Raw genomic sequence first — 14,429 nt, 5'->3', positions numbered from 1 at the left:
GGTCAGATTACCCCTCATCTGCTTGCTGTGAGTTTCTTGCTCCTTCTTCTGAAGCATCTGGTACTGCCACTTTCAGAGACAAGATATTACACTACGTGGATCATAGGCACAAGCTAATAACTGGTGCTTATGAAGTTGTCTTAATGCCACTGTATCATGGAAGGACTTATTGCCATTTATTGGGAATCACTGCACCGTTGTGCGTCTCATTTAAAAATCCTGTCCACTACTTGCACAATGGTTGAAATTCCCTTCTCGGGCTCAAAGCCTGTATGATTGGGCTACCCTATGGAGCACAAAGCAAGGGTTGGGAGGAATAAAATACAATTCCCTGCATATAAAATGTATAGGCAGTGGGGCTTCAGTGTATATAGCTCCTGTCTTATCATTGCTGGAGCTTGTAGGCTAAAACAGCAACCCTTGATTCTCTGTACCTCCAGCAAGAAAGGTTTAGGCCACTGGATCAGTATAAGTAGCAGAACCAAGGGCCTGTCCCCAGCCTACCTCAAACTTCTTCTATGCACCATCTTGATCAAGGTAGTGCAGTTTCTTCATCCAGAATGTACAGGGATGAAAAAGACCCTGCCTGTAGTTCCCCCATTCACATCTGAGTGGCACTTAGCTGGAAGGGAGAGTCTTGCACCAACTATTAGCATCACTAGTGTATTTACCCACTAAGAAAACAATTATTACTGGCTGTGCTTTTCACTATATCTTAAGATCAGATCTATCCAAAAAATACATAGCAAGTCCAGAGTTCTGACAGAAAGACTAACCTTGAAGACAGTTTAATTTTTGTTCCCCTTTTCCCTCATTTAAACATCTAGTTAGTATGAATGCAGGGAAAGGAGTGAACAGTTACTTCCCACAAAAGTCCTCCAAATAAACTCAATTTAACTAAAACTTTTAAAAACAACATTTTGTTTTGTAAAAGCTGAGTAACTAGATGATTCAGGGAAGTAGAAATGATATAGACCTTCTCCTCTAAATAACTAGTTTGACACCAGTCCAGCTGAGTATCACTGAAAGTTTATCTTATGAGCATCCTATGTTCTAAGTGAAATAAGTCAGTGGTTTCAGTCCAGTTCCTAGTGAAATAGTGTAAACGCCCCATCCCCCCCAGTCAAATCACAGAGGAGGAGGAGGAGAAAAGGAAAGAGGGGAAGCCTCCCCCTCTTCTAACTGCTATCCTAGCTCTGTCAGCAGAGGTGCCAAAAATTAAATGGGGATGGCTACTGAGCTACAGCTGGTTCTTCCAACTCAAGGCTCAATGAAATTGGGAGGGTTAGGGGGTGGAGTCACCATGAAATAGGGGTAGGCAGAAGTCTGAAGTACAAGTAGTTGTGCTATACCTGTTCTGTGGAAAAAGGTTGCTCATATCCACTGCTTTCAGTCCAGAACATTTCATAATATCCTAAGGTAGACACATTACAGGTATCTTTTTAGAATGTTTTGAAAAACTGAGTGACAGAAGGGTTTTGTTCTTGTTTTTCGGGGGCGGGGGGGAGGGAGGGAGGGAGAGTTGGAGAAAGGGGAAAGCATAAGACTTCCTTTATCTACCTGCAGACATATGATGTTTCCTATTTTACTAAAAACTCCTCCAGTGGCATGATATTGGCATGTTTCCACCTTCTTTTCCTTTCTTGTCAGTTCTGAATCCTGCAATCAGACCTATTCTGGTGTATCTGGGCACCAATGCCAGGTCCCATTGACTACAGTGAGGCCCAGTGCAGGGGTAAAGGTCTGCCCTCATAGACCTATTGCACCTACCTTGTTTAAACTGACTGATCAATTCAGGGCATATAAAAAGTGAACAGGTGATAAAATGCCTGTTGTAGCTGAAGCTGAATGCATATACCTATTATTCCAAAATGCCTTGACATTTCTGATTAGGTTCAAGACACCAGTAATGCTTTCTACTTAACTTAAGCAATATTTTGGCATGTTTTATTTTTCTTAGTCTGAAAAAGAGCATTTAGAAAATTTAAAGGTCTGGTAACCATTAATTTGGTACCTCAGTGAGTTTTTGGAAACACAAATATTTTTATTCTACAGTTACTTCTAGCACACTGGATTACTCAAATTAGATGAGTGCCAAGTACTTCTTGCTGTTTGGAACCATGCTTTCCTGCTATCATCTCTTTAGTCATCATTACATCTTTCACTGCTACTTTCTATCCATAAAATATCTGCACCTGTGTAAGGTGCTTAAAGACCTCCTGCATGTCATGCTAATAAGCAGACTTCTTAGGCTATATTTTTAGTTATATCCTACTGTTGTCTGCAGAACTCATGCTGAAAATGTAGGCAGTGATGGTATACTTTTCATTAACACATGCCCATCCTCAATCTCTGTATAATTTATAGTTTTTATGTAAAAAAAACTTTACACCTTTATCACCTCAAGTAATATTTTACTGCTGTCAAGAATGATTTATGTAATAATGACTTAAACTGTAAAATGGAGTCCTCAAAGGAAGAGCTGTCAAACATTTCCACTGCAAATAACTTTATTAAAACAAAAATTGATACTCTGTATAAACAATATCTTACCTTCAAATGTATCTAATACAGAACATATACTCTAGATAACCAGCTGGGAAGAGAAACTTATAAACCATAAGGAACACACTGCACTAAATTGCTATGAACTCAGAGTATAATTTATTAATTTAAATAACTGCTAATGTCTCATGGGCAGCTTTGAAAAATATTCTATTTGGAAATGATGCTGCTTGTGACTTTTTTTTCTGCATTTATGTACCCTAATTTTTTTATGAAGGAGGACATTTGCATTAAAATGAAACTTAGGGGCTAATTTCACAACCTTTACTCCCATGAGTAGTTCAAGTGATTTTTATGGGACTATTCATGTATGTAAGAGATACACATTTGGGCCCTTAATTTTTCTGAGTCCATCTCCTCCCACTGATTAGGCCCTGAAAAACTGAAATCCATTTGGTGATTTCATAATTGCCTCTTTTGCATCAGACAAAGTGGTTGATGTAATATATGGGAACAACTTCTGTTGGTGAAAGATAAAAGCTTTTGAGATATACAGAGCTCTACTTCAGTTCTTTTGGAACAAATTATTAGGACTTCAGAAACAACGACTGCATTATGGAAAGGCCTTTATTAACAAAGAAAATATAGGCTATAACAGCAGAATTGTCTGATTAAAAATACTTTCTATGAGGTGCAAACAGGATGTTTAGCAGTAAATTTTCAAAACCTTTGAGGTTTTGGAAGTCAGTGTCATTGGGATAAATCCCTCTGGCCTGATTAATAATGATGGCATCCCAAATTCATGCCATTAAAATTGTTAAACCACACCATCATGCATGGTCTCTCTCCCTTCCCCCATTATATATACTGTAGAGGGAAATATATATGATGGTGATAGCCCTGTAACTGATTAATGGAGCTAAGTGATCCATTGTCTTTGTCATGCACCTTTGACCACTGGACCTGCATTCTGCTCATTCTGTCCATCATCCCAGGATTTATTTCAATATTTAAAACGTCGGTGCAGCTTCAGAATCTTCCATTTTTCTAAAATCAGCCTGCTACAAAAATGTTTTCCTTTTAACCTCCCTATCCCTACCCCCCAAATGTGGAATCTTCTGCCATAACTGCAGTGCCCGGAGGGGCAGGATAGACAAAATTCAGTCTTGCATCATTGACAGGCTTAAAGTCCAAAATCTTGATACTCTTCTCAGCTAGAAGTGTGGGCTTTATATCAGTGGAAGATGGAGAATCCCAGTAGGTTGCATTTGTACAGAAGTATACTATGTGCAGCTATACAACATGTACATACACTTATGCATTTTCTTTACTAATTTATAAATTAAATCAAACCTTTAAGCACTGAATGATATTTCACTGGGACTACTCAGATGAACAAATTACATGTCTAACTTCACAGGATCGAGCCCTTTAAAAATACACATTTACTCAAATGAAAAACAGACCCTGAATAATACAAAATGAACAGTCATCAGATCCATCAACTCCCCACCCTACCTTGCTGCCCACTTCAGAAACCTGGAGAAGGTCCTAGTAAACTTTCACCGATATAGATATAGATATATATGTTGGAAGGGATTGGATTTTTTTCAGTAAATGTTGTTAACGTTAGTAAACTTTGATTTCATCAAACACACACAAACCAACAAAAATATTTCCATGGATAATAATAAAAATTTACAGATAGGCGAATTAAGAAAAACTGTGCTTAAGAAATTTAAGGATATTTACTTTGTATATATCACATGATGTAATGATGACAATTTCTGTTTTAATGATTATAAAGCTTTAACTTTTAAAATCTCAATATGTATTGTCATTAAATTATTGTCTGACCCCCACCCCATAACTTTCCACAACTGTAAACATTTAAATGGAAAAAAATGGTTAAAAATAAATATGCTATCTGTCAAATTATTTGAAAAATCTAAATCTTCCATGCTTATTTATATATAAAATACATGCACACACTTTTTATGAAAACTAAAAGAGACCATTTCAGCTTCTTATAAGAACTATGATACTAATCTGAGAGTAACTACACCCAATGTAATATTGAACATGTTTTCATACTACATTTTAATTTTTACAAAACACCATTGCTAGTTGTTTTGTTTTTTTTTAAAAGATGTTTTCTTACAGTGAGGGCTTACAGATAATGTAGAAAGAATACAAATAAAAGTATATATGTGTAAATAAAATAGACATGCCACCAGGTTGTCACAAAGTTATTGATGTGCCCTCCTAAAAATGACCCAATCCTGGATTTTTTTCCCCACACCCAAAGATTGCACTGAAGTCGGTGGGAACTGTAGATGAACTAAGAATGCAGGATTGGGCTCCAAATGATTGTGGTAGGCTTATAAATAGCATGGGGTCATGGACTAGCATAGATTTCTATGTGGATTTCTTAAGAACTAATAGGCAGTTCTGCCTAGAAATCATTGACTTAGTACAGCCTGTGAGCAATTGCAATCCCTTAATTCTCTGTATTTAAATTCCAAAGGTTGGGCCCAATTCTGCAAGGGTTTACTGAAGTGTATTAGTGCTCATGGTACATTATTTTGCCCAGTAGTAAATCTTAGAAGGATTCAGGCCCTAATTTGTGAAAAACACTATCTGTGCCTTTCTAAAGGAACTAATTCTGCGAACACATGGCTGAGCATTAACTATACTCACATGGGTATCACCTTTAAGTTTAAAGTGACTACTCATCAAAGTATAATTACTTTTGTGCATAACTGTTTGCAGTATCTTTCCTTAAATGCTCTATAATTTAATAAATTATATGTTGCAAACTGAAAAAATTAAGATGTGGAAAAGGAAATAAACATTTTCCTTGTTTATATTGTATTCTTAATGTTCTATAATGAGTCAAGTTGCAGAATTCAACATCTCAGAAATGTGGTATTTTTAAAAAGGTATCTGACAATTTATTAATTATTTAAGTAGACACCATTTCCCTCTTTCTCCCCCCCCCCCACCCTCCATTCCCCAATCATTTTTGCAATCTGAAGCAAGAAGAACACTTCTGAATGATCATACCATAAAGCCAGCTCTTCACTCTGTTGACTGTGATCTCTTGAAAGTTAGTGATGGTGTTTCACACTTCCAATGCTACTTTTATTCTATATTTCATGTTAACATAAACAGAGTGAAAATTTCCACAAGACACTGAAGGCCAGATTCTCAATGAAATCAACTGAGCAAAGCTGATCTCCCTAGATGAGGATCTTTACCAAGATCTGAACTTCCCCAAAGTAAGGAAATATTCTGATCCAAGATTTGGGGTTGAGTCTAACTCTAGAGAGAATATGAGAATCCAACGGGTAAAGAGAATATCTTTCTAAAATATCAAAAGTGAGGGGGAAACTGTAGGTCATATTTCACTCTTCATTACTCCAGGGTAAACCTGGAATAACGCTATTTACTTCATTGGTGTCACTCTGGAAAAACAATAACTGGAATAGAATTTGGCTCTGTGACTTTAAAGCTTGAGAGCCTCTGTTGTTGCAGTTCTGAAACTATGCAAACAGTACTCTGGCATGTCTCCAAAACTAATTTAAGCTCAATATTTGAATATATGAATTTCCTTTGCTTGCTTTCTTGAGTATATTCACAGTGAGGGACAGAACATAGTACACCATACTTATACATTATTCAGACCTCTTTGAAGCTAGACATTCATGTAAATAATGCTGAGTAATCAGAAAAAAACCTCTTAAACTTAACTATAAAGAATCATAATTATTTAGTTTTGTAATACTGCCATGTGCAGATACATCATTTTCAGAGAACATGGACACACATTCCTTTCATACTTTCAGCAGTAAATATATAACAGCATAGTTGTTTTACTCTTTTTTCCATATGTCAATAATAATAAAAATAGTATTCTGTTCTGTCTGCATTCTTCCTTAAGGGCTGGGCAGGAAGGGAGGGGGCTGAACTCCCTTCTGTTTTGATGGGACCCAAATCCTTCTTTGTTATAACAGCATCATTCTGGATTTTCAGCTGAGTTACTAAGCATTTACAACAGCACAACTAGGAGAAGAATTTGGCCCTTCTTTTTTCACTTTTTCTCAATCATGTTTCACTTAACAAGGGCCAGATTCTGCCACCCTTAACTCAGGATGAGTAGTACTTTGCTCAGACATCCCATTTACATCAAGGTACTACTCAAGCTGAGTGTGGATAACAGAGTCTAACCCTCTGGTACTTACATACTGTTACTACCTATTATGATATGAAACCATCCATTGAAACTAACAATCTGGGCCTGAATCTCTTTTCACTGCACCAGTTTTACACTAGTGTAATTCTATTGACTTCAATAGAGTTACTCCTGATTTATCCAGTGAAAGTGAAAGAAGAGTTAGACCATTTATTTTTGTACCATTAAAAATTGTTCATTATTATTAATTATTATTATTATATGTGTAACAGGTCATATAATAAATAAAATGGTTATTTTAATTCCAATTCTAAATAGACAGACATGTTAGGAATGTATGATAAATACCAACCTTTGATCTTATACAGACAGATCCTCAGCTGGTGTAAATCAGTGTAGTTCCACTAAAGTCCATAGAATAACACCAGTTTACACTAGCTAAGGTTTTGGCCCATAGTGTCAAACAAATTTCTTTAAAAAACCCATATACAAGCCAACTGGTCATGCAAACACATTAAAAAAAAATTAAAATAGAGAAACTTTACCATCTTTGTGATAGTAAGTGACTTCCACTTTCCTCTCCTCTGACCCAAGCAGTGCCTGGGCAATTTGGGCAATATGATGCCTTTTGGTCTCTGGCCCATGAAGGAAATCACAGGTGCAGGGTTTCTGCATGACATCTGGTCTGGAGAATCCAGTCATCTCACAAAACCCATCATTGCAGTAGATGATAGCACAGTTCTGCACTCTAGCATTAGCAATGATGAATTTTTTATCTGCAATACAAGAAAGAGATGCATTTTTTAGTACTTTTTCAACATTCCATGAAGTGTTGGCTGCATGGACAGAGGTTGAAGAACCTATTTTTGCATGTGATTTCTATGAGTAGAGATCTTCAAGTGACATATATTACAGCTATCTTGACCGAGAGTGCTTAAAGAAACTTCAATAAACTTGTTATAAATTAAATATGAAGATAGTTGGCTTTTAAGAATATAAAACCAGATCCAACAAGTCCTTTTGCAAAGCTCTTGTTGACTTCCAAATTTGTAATACCTTTTTCAGTACCACTGAGACCCAGATTCTTGGCTCAGTCCTGCAAGTCTTTACTGTGGAAAACTGTGAAGAATTAGTGGGAGTTTTAGCCACATGAGATCTTGCTAGTACCAGGCCCAAATGGCTCAATCCTGCACTACAGAAGCCAATTGAGAATTTTTCCCTTGATTTGAATATGAGCAGGATCAAGCCCATAACCTTGTTTTCAATTAAACTTCCAAGAAAATAAATGTAATATGATAATTCAATTGCTTGTAGAGTTGTCTTATAAACTATAGTTATTACGGAAAGTGGAAATTACAGAATTTGATGTTTAAAAAATACTATTTCAAACAAACATGCACAGAAGCCACATAGTAAAAGATCATCTTGGGTCAAATTCTGTCAATCTGGGTCAAAAGTATACTTGTAAAGTCATGTGCTTAAGTCACACATTTTTTGAAAGTCTCACCTGAGAGTAACATACCAAAGTTATCTTATAGCTATTCTACTTATTTCTGTACACAACTGCACTATATACTGCTCCCATTTTACAAATGGATATTCAGCTTTGATACAATTACTATGTTATTACCATTGATTAAATCCTGCTTGACTCCTTCCCACACACAGACTCCTTGACTTTAACAGGATTTATCATGAGTTAAGTGATCAATGTATGACCCTATATTAGTTTTTTTAAAATTAAATATATTTTGTTTTCTAATATATCAAACATTTGTAGAAAAGACTGCATTTTATATCTACTTTCTCCATTGTCTTCATATTATGCTGAATTTTCACTTAGGACTAGTGATTTAAAGGATGTTAGATTATTAACTTGCTTTATTGATTGTAACAGTAAATCACACAATCCAATGGTTTGAGTCTGTAAACCCTTACTAACATAAGTAGCACCATTGATTGATAAGTATAGGCTTTATTTCTTACACAAGTTACAAGAATATTAAATTAGCTGCAGATACATTTAGAGAAGGAACTGCAAAGTGTATGAGCTAAACTTAGTTTATTTTTAGTGGCCTGATATATTATAAATAGGCTAAATATTTAAATTAGTGTGTGTGAGTCAAATATACTGTTTCTGAGTGCCCTTATAAAATTCTTTTTTAGGTTTCAAGTGTTAGATGTAAAGTGAATTGGAATTCAAACAAAGAAAAATAATGAAAGCTTCAATCTCCTTGACAGGTAGTAAACTGCTGCATTGGGAAGGATCTCATAGACTAGATCAGCAACCTATCCAGAACATCCTCCCTGGGGATATATTTGCATTGATTTAATAGACACTTTAAGCTTCCATAAAATAATGATAAACAAAAAACATCACTGACAAATACGTTAAAAATGCAGCGCTGAAGACAAGCTAACAAGTGTACTTTCCCCCCAAAACAATTCCTCTTGGTGTTATTTGTCTCCTCTAAATCAAAGTCTTCCAGTTCTGATTTGTTTTGTTTTTTTAAAAAAACTGTAGCAATGTTTTCCTTGCATATTGCATAAGCACCCTCTCTGTGCGATATGCTGAACAGGTACCGTGGCTACAACATAAGATATAAATACAGCCAATAATTAAAACTGCCCCCTATGATGGGGGAAACAGTAAACTGTAATGTAGATCTGTAATAATATCAGCAACGCTCTTCGTGATCCCTACCTCACCTTTTGTTTTTCCTTTCCAACCTCTAAGCTTAAAACAGTCTGGAGTTGCTATCCATCTAGTCCCAAGCAGACCCAAACCATTGTATCAAAATATAGAGAAAGAGAGAGAGAACTTACTTTGCCCTTCAAATTTTCGTATGATTGTACCCAAAAATGTATTTTGTGGTGCCACATGCCCTCTGCGAACAGGCATGTTTGTATAGATCTTCGGCTCACTGTGCACAATGACTTCTCCAATGATCTCCTACACGGCTCCAGCCCAAAGCACTAAGCCAGCTACCCTTTGTGACAAATCATCCTCCTCTGGATCACAGCATCTCCTCCCATTAGCACCACTTCTAGAGACACGCTTTTCCTACTGGAGTCAGATCCATCCCCGGTCCTTCCTCTGGGGGACCTCGGAGGCTATTGTCTGGGGTGGTGAGGGGTGGGGTAAGCAGGGACAGGAGGAGGGGGAATCACAAGGGTGATCGATCTGTTTCTTTAGCACCAAACATCGCCAATGTTCCAATGCAAATGGATGTGACCCGGCAGTTTCCCAGGCTGTAGTGATGGTTAGAGGGATGGAAGACTAATGTTGCTCTGCTACCAGAGGGAGTGACGCCCCCCACCCCCCATCCGGGCTTAACCACAGCGCGCAGCAACTCGGATTACTCAAGCGTGGCTTAGTTGGAGCCAGCCAATAAATCTCTCCAAAAATCAGCGACAAACGGCTACATCAGGCACGAGATCCACCCCGTACCACTGCCACATGCCACATCCCCCAACGCAAAGGCTGCAAGGAGCGCAAGAACCTAGGGCCTGCCAGAGAAGGAGCGGCTGGGTGGGAAAGCAGCTCGCTGCGTTCCCTGCCCCTGCGTGCGCCGCCTGGGTTTGCAAAACCAGCTCGGTGCAAGGGCGGCGGGGCCCATCCCTGCAGATCCAGGCCGGGGGTGGAGGAAGCGTAGCGAGGGCGGGGGACAGGGGGGGCCCGACAGCCACCAACAAAGGAAGCAGCGAAAACTTCTCTGCCGCGGATCGTTCTAGCGGCCCCGCAGCTCGCCCGGGGGGGCTCGACCCTCGGCTGGGCAAGCGCGCGCCGCTCAGCCCCCCGCCCATTGCACCCCAGGGACACTGGGGAGACCGTCCCCTCCCACTTCGTCCCTCCCCCGCCTGCACAACGAACGGCTGCGAGCGCGCCAGCCGGGCTAGGGCAGCCGCAGGCACTGACAGGGAGGGAAGGGCAGGCGCAGGGGGCAGAACGCGCGCGCGCGCGCAGTGGAGCCGCCCCCCAGCCCGCTCTGCCTGAGAGCTGCGGGGGAAGGGAGCAGAGCCGGAGCCCAGTCCCCCCAGGCCGGGAGGCGTGGGCTAAAATGGCAGCCCCTCTTCCCCCCGCCAGGGAAAGTTGGGGGGGCGCCTCCTGCCGTGAGCTGGCGGCGGGTGCTGCTCGCTCCCCGGAGCGCTGGGGGCAAGGGGCACTAGCTCCCTTTGGAGTTGGGGGCTGGGTTTTTCCAAGGAGCCAGCGTTAGGGGGCCCGGCTGAGCTGCCAGAGCGGGGCATGCAGCCTGGGGGTGCCCGGCCTCGGCCACGATTCCGCGTTAGCGCTTGAAGCCGCCGGGCTCACCCGAGCCAGCCCCCCAGCCCCGGTTGTAGGCCACGTGGGAGCCGCGCGCGCTGCGAGCCCAGGCGGGCACCTTCCCGGGACAGCGGTGGCGGGGCCCCGTTGGCTTTAGCACGTGGGAGGTGGCTTGGAGGCTGCTGGGCAAGGGGAGCGCGGGGGGCTCCAGCCCGGGGGGATCCCGCGGCTCGGTGGCTCTCCCAGGACGGCCTTGGAGCCGGGGGGTGCGAAATGCTCGGAGCTGTCTGTGGTGCTGACGTTGCTGACTCAGGGCGAGCAGCACCAGCCGCCGCCATCCGAGCAGCCCTCTGGCGGGCTTAGTAACAGGGGCAAGTGGGACAGAGCAGCCCGCCGCCGTCGTCCCGCCCAGTTCCTCCCGCCTCCCCAGCCCAGAGTAAGAACTCAGGATGATCCTAGAGGAAGCGCCTATCAGGCTGTAATTCAGGCTTCCTGCACCACCGAGCCGGCAGAGCGCCGCGCCCTCCGCGAGGGCAGGGCCAGCACTTAGCTAACACAAAGAGGGAGTCGGAGTCGGTCACGCGGTGCTGCAAGGGGCACCTCCAGGGTAGCGCAAAGCAGATCTCTCATATCGGTTCACCAGCAACGTTTCTTAATAAAGTCGTTGAGGGGGGAAGGGTGCAGGGGAGGGCACCTGAAAACCAACCACTTTCTGTAATGGCAATACTAACCGCAGGATATCGAGCCCGCAAAGCTCTGCCTTCCACCTGTTCATCAGCGATGCTAGCAGGTGTTCCCTTTCTCCCAAAGGCCTTTCTCAGGTGTGGCCTTTGTTACTCTGTTACTATGCTTCATCGTATAGATTTATTCTGCTGTTATCTATAATTCTGCTGTTGTCTGACCTCAGTGGCGTCATTCCAGATTTACATCAATGTAACTAAGGGCAGAATCTGGCCTTCCTAGGTCTTTCTTGTTTGTTGGTTTGTTTCCTAACCCATTGTTTTTGCAAAGCTGGATACCAGATAGGGGAAATGGCTTTCAGTTGTTCAAAATGGTATCATTCATCTATACAATCAGTCTTTTTAAGGATTGAGGGCGTTTTTATACTGCAATTGATTGATTTGAATAGAGGACTACAAGCATTATGCTTCTAAATTATTCCTGTAATTGTTTTTATGCATTACCTATGTACAGAGACAAATGTTTCACTCTATATTCAGAAATATGAAACAGGGGAATAGTAATCATATAGGACTCATTTCTACCCTCTGGAGGAGAAGTACGACATTTTTGTGGCTCTGTGACCAGTACAAGAGCAGTGTAATTTATATGGTATTTTCCCTTGTTTTTAGTATAGTTCACATTAGTGGATAAGGCTGCCAGCTGAATTTCTCTCTCTCTCTCTCTCTCTCTCTGTACAGCTGGTTAGAAGGGATATATATTGCCCCATGTGTGCATGGAAAGTTCCCATTTACTTCAGTAGAATTTATATGCACAGAATGAGAGCAGCATATTTATATTATCACATCACCTAACACCATAGCACCTACTCCAGTTTTAACATCTAGGACTGACCTCTTTCTGGCTTTTAGATAAAGAAACACCAAAGATATTTCTTTACCAGCAAGAGAAAATGCCCACCTTTAATAATCGTGAATTACATTGTCCAAAGAAAAAACAATGACCTCTTCCATTTCCAGAATCCTAATAACTAATTGTAAATCATATTCACTGATGAACAATTCTGGCCAGTTGTTCAAGTATACATAATCTTTTGGAAACAGGGCAAATATATTATTTTTGTCCAGTCTCCTCTATCTCATGATGCAGTCTAGCATTAGCAGTTGGAATGCTGGAGTTTCATCTGCAGATTGATTGTTCTGTCTCCTTTTCATTGAATACAGTCAATGCTCTTATTTTTGCAGTATCTGATCAAGACAGGGATTTGAATTAAAGTGGATTGACTGCCCTTTACTGTAAAAACCACTGGAGAGGTAGGTGCTTGTTGGTGGATAAAGATCCTAGAAGAATAATAGGAGGTGGTTGACTGCACCATCTAGAGAAGGTATATGATCACCTTTGATCAAAATTATTCATAGTCTCAGAGTTTCATGGATCTACCATTGCTCCTGGAATCCTTAGTATTCACAATGGATCACAATGATCTTATTATCTCGATGGGAGTAAATATACCAGCCTATATGTTTCCTTCTTGATTCTGTTAAATTGTCAAATGTCTTATATAGGCAATTCTGGCTGTGGCATTCTACCTCAATGCCAATAGAGATTAATTAGAAAAGAAAAGGCTATAATTACTTAACTAACTTTTATTAATTCAGTCTCCTAGACTGAAAAATAAAAGTAGTCTCACATAGTGGGCAAGTAAAACACAAGCTAGTATAATTTTCTCTGGAATGCTCTAGTGAGCATTAAAGGTTGTTACTCTGAAATATGCCAAAATATATTGTTCTTGCTGATTTGATACGTTAGTAAAAGAAGGGCTCTGAGACAGGTTTTTGAGGTTATAAGTCAGCATGACTTGGGAGCACTTCTGGAGCAGTGCGAACATGTCATGGAAAGAAAATTATAGAAGTGAAACAAACACATTAATGTAGCTCATCTAGTCTGTCCCTGCCAGTGGATTGCTCCCTGGTATATTTGCCATTGTATTATCCAGTTCTGTTCTAAATTACTCAAGAAATGGAACTTACACCACTTTGTCTAAGGGACTTTTCAACCATCTCCTTGATCTCACCATAGGATTTTGTTCCCTCATATTAAGACAAAATGTTCCCTTACTCAGGCTAATCCCTAGCTCCTCCCCAACTGTGTTTTCTTCCTTTTGGTGTTTGCATTCTTTAGATGCTTATCTTACTTCCCTAGGTATTTGGCCAATAAGGAGTGCCCCAAGTTACTCAACAGTGACCCCTTCTGGAAATTAAGAGGGGCAGTGATGGCATCCAGATGGTCACTTTCTAGTCAGATCACACACCAGTCACAATCACGATTATTTGTCTGGCATCCACACAGAATAATGATAATAAGGCAAGACATGAAAAATACCTCTCTATTCATTTATTATTTTCTTCATAAGATATATAGAAAGGTTTTAATAGCATATAAATGCAATGTCCTGCTCCATATGCTGGTTAGTTTCTATTTAGGAACTAGGGGAAATGTCATCAAAGATAAACATGTGTAGTCATGCTAATCTATTCTGCATTTTACATAGCCTTCATTCGATTGGGGAGTGTCGTTTTAGAAATGTAGTCTACATAAAGAAAAGAAATAATAATGCATGACGTATGTGACCCACCACAACCAACCAGCACACCTTTGGTTTTGAATTATTGGACATGTGCAGTCAGTCCATCGATCAATCCATCACAGAAAAAAAAATTAAATTCCTTGCAAAAGTTGAGTAAACTACTAAAAAATACAAGGAACTTCTGATCTGCTAGCTGA

At 40.5% G+C, this 14,429-nt stretch overlaps 1 protein-coding gene across 1 annotated transcript in view; it reads right to left on the bottom strand.

Moving 5' to 3' along the window:
• The window catches only part of KCNH7 (potassium voltage-gated channel subfamily H member 7), a 312,240-nt gene extending 302,638 nt beyond the window's left edge, over positions 1 to 9,602 (bottom strand). The window contains exons 1-2 of the mRNA XM_067549879.1: positions 9,527 to 9,602; positions 7,246 to 7,476 (exon numbers count right to left, since the gene is read on the bottom strand). Coding sequence (XP_067405980.1) covers positions 7,246 to 7,476; positions 9,527 to 9,602 — 307 coding nt within the window. The remainder of the gene's footprint in view (positions 1 to 7,245; positions 7,477 to 9,526) is intronic.
• Positions 9,603 to 14,429: the final 4,827 nt, after the last annotated feature.

This window comes from Emydura macquarii, unplaced genomic scaffold (assembly GCF_026122565.2).
Source record: "Emydura macquarii macquarii isolate MOO-44397 ecotype Brisbane River unplaced genomic scaffold, CSIRO-AGI_Emac_v2 contig_1253, whole genome shotgun sequence".
Classification (NCBI taxonomy): Eukaryota; Metazoa; Chordata; order Testudines; family Chelidae; genus Emydura; species Emydura macquarii.
This window is presented reverse-complemented; position numbering and strand designations above follow the sequence as displayed.